Consider the following 6,859-nt stretch of genomic DNA (forward strand, 5'->3'; position numbering starts at 1 on the left):
GGACATGCTAGTTTCCCATGCGTGCTCCAACCAGAAAGCATTCCATAAGCTGGAAAATCATTGATAGTCCACATCAAAACCGCTCTTATAACAAAATTCCGTTTCCTCGAGATGTCATAAGTCAAAGCTCCAGAGGACCACAACTGCGTCAACTCATCAATCAACGGACGAAGACAAACATCTATATTCCACCCTAGATTGCTTGGACCTAGTATGACCATAGATAAAAACATGAACTCCGGCCTCATACACATCCCTGGTGGCAAGTTATAAACCGTTAGTATGACCAGCCAATAAGAATAAGGAGCAGCAAATGACCCGAATGGGTTGAATCCGTCTGTACACAACCCAAGACGCACGTTCCTTGATTCAGCTGAAAAGTTAGGATGAACACTATTAAAGTGTTTCCACGCTTCACCATCAGAAGGATGCATCATCACTCCATCAACCGCATCATGTAATTGGTGCCATGTCATGTGCTCAGCAGTCCTTGGTGACATGAATAACCTCTGCAGTCTAGATGTGATTGGGAAGTATCTAAGTTTTTTATATGCCACTAGAGTCTTTCCCCTACCAGTTCTGGGTTTGTAACAAGAATGCCCGCATGTCATGCACTCGGTCATTTCAGCATTTTCAAGGTAGTATAACATGCAGAAGTTAGGACACATGTTAATCTTCTGGTATCCTAAACCGAGGGGTTTCATCATGGACTTCACATCATAGAAGTTCTCTTTCAGCCTGTTTCCTTCAGGTAAAATGCTTCTCGCCCATTCAATAATCTTGTCATACTCGGCCTCATTCAACCTGTGATCTGACTTGATGGTGAACACCTGTGCTACGGCCGATAATTTATTGTGGTTTGTGCAACCATCCTATAATGGTTCGTCAGAATCTTTCAACAAATCAAAAAACCTAGCTGCATCTGCATTAGGTTCTTCTTCTATAATTGGACATTGATTGACATTACCTTGATTCATTCTCATTGCATCTATAACAATATTCTTGTAAGGATTAGTGTTGTCATTTGCTGCTTCATGCACGTTGCTAGCACTAGAAGTTGACCCAACCACCCTTTCTTCCATTCTCCTCTTATGAACAAATACTTCTCTGTGTGCATACCAACACTGGTAATTCTCCATAAAGCCTTTGTGTAGAAGATGCATCATTACAACATTTTAATGCAGATACTTTTTATTTTGACACTTCCTACATGGACACCTAATACTGCCTCTAGTAAAATTTCTGGGAATAGATGTTGCGAAATTAATAAAACCCTGAACCCTGTTACAATAATCCATCCTCCGCAATCCTTGGGGTGAATCTCGATACATCCATGAACGATCATCCATGACTTCTATCGAATCTCTATAAAATTATGATGACAACATGTATTAATTAACTATGTTAGGTAAATAAATTTGCAAAAAAATTAGTTTACCTCGAGATTATCCAACAAACCAATTACAACTTCTCATAAATATTAAATATTCATTATCAATTATCAACGTCCATACAAATTAATACATATATATCAATTTATAAAAATTACAACTCCGCAATACCATTGATGAGAAAAATTAAAACGGACCCATTAAACAAGCTATTAATTATTTCAAAACAACACATGTACTTCGGTAATTCAAAAAAGTTTCAACAATTTACAAACAAATACAATCTTACAAAATCTAAAACAAACCATAACAAGTATAAAATTATACATTCATATACTACAAATACATTCATAAAGTTTCAACAAATACAAACAAGTTTGTTTATGAGTGTATAAATTATACATTCACAAATACAATCTTACAAAATCTAAAACAAACCATAACAAGTATAAAATTATACATTCATATACTACAAGTTTGTTTGAGAAATAACAATAAAACATGTACATCTACTAACAAAATACATATACTAAAAAAACAATAAAAACCATGATATTTAAATGTTAAAATTTAAAAAGATAGAATTACTTACAAAAACTGATAAAAATCCGTAGGTAAATCATAACACGGATGCTGTGACAAGAAGACTTCTAGATATATGACTTGTTGTGCTGAGAAGAGGGAGATATTTTTTGGGAGGGGGGCTGGTTGTTTGCAATTGGAGAGAGTTTAGATGAGGAAGAAGAAGGAGAAGAAGAAGGAGAAATAGGGGAGGATAGGGTCGAGTGACAGTGGATGTATTAACTTTTGCCGACGAATTCACTGACGGACTGTTCCGTCCGTGATTTCATCGACTATTCTGACGGTAAATAGGACATGTCACCGTATGGAGCTATTGTTTTGAATCCATCGGTGATTCCGTCGGCCTTTCCATCGGTGAATTGATCACGTCACCGTACAGACCTAACGTTTGAATCCCTCAGTGATTCCGTCGGTAAAAAATACCCGCAATAACCTCCATGTCAGCGAACCGCTTTTTTTAAAAAAAATCTCAACATTTTGTCCGTAAATTTGTCGGTGTATACCAACGGCCAAAATCTGTCGGTATTTACAGATGAAATTACTAACGGAGTAAAGTCTGTCGGTAAAGGCGACCCCAAATTACTGACAGAATTATTCCGTTGGTATTAAGCGAATTTCTAGTAGTGTCAAATGATTTAAATTTCAACGAATATTTATTTTAGTTTTTTTCTCAAAAAAACATGCTACTAAAAAGGACATAATTTTGCTTAAAAAAAAGGTATGAATAAGAATGGAAAAAATTGCTGCCTAAATTGATATCAATCAGATCTCTTGGAAATAAAAAATCATGAATCATAATTAAATGAACGTAATTGATAGCTTCAAAAGATCAAGACATAAATGCCATCACCTAAATGACACCTCGTTTGTGCTTTTGCTAATAATTTATTATATTATTATGATTCTGGTAAAATTATTAACTTACAATGACATAAATCTATGGATTAAAATAAAATTACAAACGCACAACGTAAAAAAAAAGAAAAAGCAGCTACACTAGCCTGGAAGATGATCCCCTCTTCTTGACTGCTGCCATTATTGACCTAGTCCACAAAGCAAGTTAATTAACTAAACTGGTGATGGATCATTAAATAAAATATTTACGCTATTAGTTAAAAGCATTATCAAGACTTACCTTCTCACACCGCCCTGAGTAGCTAGTGTCGTCTTCCACCATTTCTGGCCGGAGCATTCTTCCTTCTAAGCCTTTTTGCATTTTGATGTGCACTGTCTTCAACCATCTTCACAAACCATGCAGGTTTTCTTGCTCTAAATACAACGTATCCTATAGAGACTCCAAATACAAATCCACATCCATAACCCATTGCTACAGCTTTCCATCCTAATCCCTCTTCAAACATTGAATCTTCTTTCTCGAAGTTTGATGGTGGCGGTTGTTGCCCCTCACCTTTGTTGCATTTTACTTGCAAGGGAAATCCACATAATCCCAAGTTCCCTTCGTAAGAACCATTTTCAAATGTGTTGAACTGCTTACCTTGAGGTATGGGTCCCTCAAGATGGTTATACGAAAGGTTCAGGACTTGAAGAAATGTTAAATCTACCAATTGCTGAGGAATCCTTCCAGCAAGCAAATTTGAGGAGAGATCAAGCGATTCCAGATTAGTTAAATTCCCCAGTGATGGCTGGATATAACCGATGAGGCTGTTGTGAGAAAGGTTGAGCTGTATCAGAGATTTAAGCTTCCCGAGGGACTCTGGAATCTTTCCCGTGAATTTATTGCAGGATAAATCAAGTGTTGTGAGGGCAATTTGAATTTTAGAAAACTCAACCTCCAAACCTTTCCATGCCAATTTTACAGAATAAACATAAGTAGTAGTTAAATTGTGTGTCCTCATGTAATCCATATCCTGATCAACGCTCATTATGGCTTTGAAGTTGTTGAAATACTCTGTTGGCAAAGGACCACTCAGGTTATTGTTGGAAAGGTCAAAAATCTGTAATTTAGAAAAAGCATCCTTGACAGTTGGACCCTTCAAAGAACCATGGAGTTTATTTGACCTTAGAATAACAACCTTCAACTTTGGAAGCGTTTCTAAAAAGGAAGGGAATGTGTCATCAATCATGTTGTTACTAAGGTCCAGAAATTCTAAATTCACACAATTGATGATGGATGGTGGTATCACCCCTTTCAATTTGTTGCCATTGAAGTTGAGATATCTCAAACTGTTCCCCTCTGAATAGATTGAAGGGATATTGCCGTGGAGATTGTTGCCACCAAGATGCAATGCTGAGAGTCCATCACTGAAGTTTCCCAAGCATTGTGGGATGAATCCACTAAAGCCACTGTTGGACAAGTCTAGAATCTCTAGGAACTTTAGCTCACAAATGACAGAAGAGATGTTCCCAATCAGTTTATCATTGGAGGAAAGCATAAGAACTTTCAAATGTTTAAGCTTGAAAACTGAAGGTGGAATCTGGCCATACAACTTGTTGAAACTAAGATTGATATATTGTAATGACTTACAAAGGAACGGACTTATCTGGCCATACAATAGGTTATTGTTCAAAAGAAGAAAATGCAACGAAGGCATGGAAAACAAGGAGGATGGAGTTGTTCCATTGAGCAAGTTATGAGATAAGTCGAGAATGATTAAACCTGAAAGCCTACTTATTTGTGATGGGATGCGTCCTATCAGTTGATTATTAGATAAAAGGAGTGCAGTAAGACTTGAAAGCCTGCTTATTTGAAAAGGGATCAGACCTGTTAGTCTATTGTACGAGAGGTCCAACCACTCAAGCTGTGTGAGTTTAAACAAACTATCTGGAATTGGACCAATAAAACTATTGTTTCCAAGATGCAAGTACTTGAGTTGCTTAAGTTTTCCTAATGAGAAAGGGATTTGACCACCAAACTGGTTATCTTTAAGGCCCAACTCAATGAGTTGTGTGAGGTTACCAAGTAGATCCAGATTCGAGCCAACAAAATTGCACCCACTAAGATACAGCTTCTCCACAGACTTCAGATGACTGATTGAATCTGGTTCCAAATGAATTGAGATCCGCGTATATGACAGATCCAAATGCGAAAGAGCATTGCTCAAATTGTATTGCGGAAAAGAGCCAGTGAGTCCTTCGTTGCTCCATAAATCGAGCCATTGAAGGTTTGATCGGCGAAATAAATTATCAGGGAGTTCCCCTTTCAATCCACAACGCCAGAGTTGGAGATATGACAGAGAAGAAGACAAGTTCATCAAGGAACTGGGTACCACCAAAGACATGTTCACTCCACCCAAGTAGAGTTCTCTCAGCTGGGTAAGGTTCTGAGCAAGCTTGTTGAAAGAAATCGGTTCCAGCATCAGCTCCCCAGAGTTGGAAGAGAGACCAAGGGACACCAATCTGGATAAATGGGAGATTTCTGGGGGAACTTGGCCTGCAAAATTCGATGAATTTAGATCTAAATGCGTCAAATGCAAGAACTGACCAAAGGAAGATGAAATGACAGAGCGATTGAAGTCATTGTAAGAGAGATTAAGCTTCTGAAGATGATGAAGGGAGAAGAGAGTGCTGTTAGAATGGAGGGTGCCATAAAGCATGCTGCAACCAAGGTCTAGGCCAATTACATGGCCAGTTTTCATGCTGCATGTCACGCCATCCCAAGTGCAGCAATCTGTACCCTCTTTCCACAGCACTTTCTCGGGTGGATAACATGGAAATGTAGATGGAGAAGAAGGCGTCATGGGAAAGGAGTTTTTGAATTGGAGCAAAGCCAGGCTCTGGTCACCGGGGCATAATTGTACTGAAGAGGAGAAATTGGAAGAAGAATGAGCAGGTTGGGAGTGGGAATGGAAGAGAAGGAGGCAGAGAAATTGAGCGAGCAACAATGAAGATCCCATCATTCCCTAAAAATGCTCTTCTTGGAGATTGATGGGAGACTTCTATTAGAATGTAGTCTATATATAGAGACTTCCGGAATGCATATTTTCCCTAATATTTAAATAATCAATTTTACATGTACTAATATTTGCACTCAATTTGTCCTAATAAATATTAATATTATAGCATTGTAAAGAGATCTTTGATTTTTAATCTGTTTCGATTTTATAAACTCTGATTTTTATTTTTATTTTTGCTAATCAAAACGTTCTCTTGAAGTTTTCACATTCTCGCGTAGTACAACTTTCAAATTTTTATTCTTTCTGTGTGTTCTTTAAAGTATGGTTGAATCGTAATTTAAAAAAATTTTAATTTTTTAAAAATTAATTTAAAAAATTTTTAGATCGTTTTAATATGTGTTGATATTAAAAATAAATTTTAAAAAATAACAAAATATTAATTTAATATATTTCTAAACAAAAAAAACTTTAAAAAACAATCTCTATCATACTCTTAAAGAATTCCTTGCTTGTCATTTACATGGATTTTACTTGTAATACTCTCTCTCTCTTAAGTTACAACACTTACGCAGTGTTTGATTTTATGTTACCCCTGTGTTAGAAAAAACAAAATTTAATTTTTTTAAATTATTATTTTTTATTTTTTGAATTGTTTTGGTATATTAATATCAAAATATTTTTGATAAAAAAAATACTTTAAAAAATAACCATCACTTCAAAATCAAACAATACCATAATTTTCAATATCTTAAATAATCTACTTACTAATCATTTTACTTATTAACACACGCTAGTTTTCTCAAGTTGATCAAATCAAACATTTTTGAAATACCTGCGTTATAGCTAAGAAGGCATTATTTGGATTAAAGAAAAAATAATTTTTTTTTTTAAAAAAAACAAATAAATGACAAATTTATAAAAAGAAATTGAGAACTTAACAACAAGTGAATTCATAAAATTAAGTCCCTTTTTTTGTTGTTGAATAGGGAAATGGATATTCATTTTGTCGCATAATATATAACACATCTATAT

The 6,859-nt window shown here is 35.7% G+C and overlaps 1 protein-coding gene across 1 annotated transcript; it reads right to left on the reverse strand.

Annotated features, from left to right (window-relative positions):
• Window positions 1-2,904: 2,904 nt before the first annotated feature.
• LOC133703397 (receptor-like protein Cf-9) lies at window positions 2,905-5,844 on the reverse strand. The gene is made up of 2 exons (XM_062127880.1): window positions 3,109-5,844; window positions 2,905-3,016 (listed from the first exon to the last, which is right to left on the reverse strand). The coding sequence occupies exon 1, from the start codon at window positions 5,828-5,830 to the stop codon at window positions 3,131-3,133; it is 2,700 nt and encodes an 899-aa protein (XP_061983864.1). The 5' UTR covers window positions 5,831-5,844; the 3' UTR covers window positions 2,905-3,016; window positions 3,109-3,130.
• Window positions 5,845-6,859: the final 1,015 nt, after the last annotated feature.

The sequence above is a fragment of the Populus nigra genome, chromosome 9 (genome assembly GCF_951802175.1).
Source record: "Populus nigra chromosome 9, ddPopNigr1.1, whole genome shotgun sequence".
Taxonomy (NCBI): Eukaryota; Viridiplantae; Streptophyta; class Magnoliopsida; order Malpighiales; family Salicaceae; genus Populus; species Populus nigra.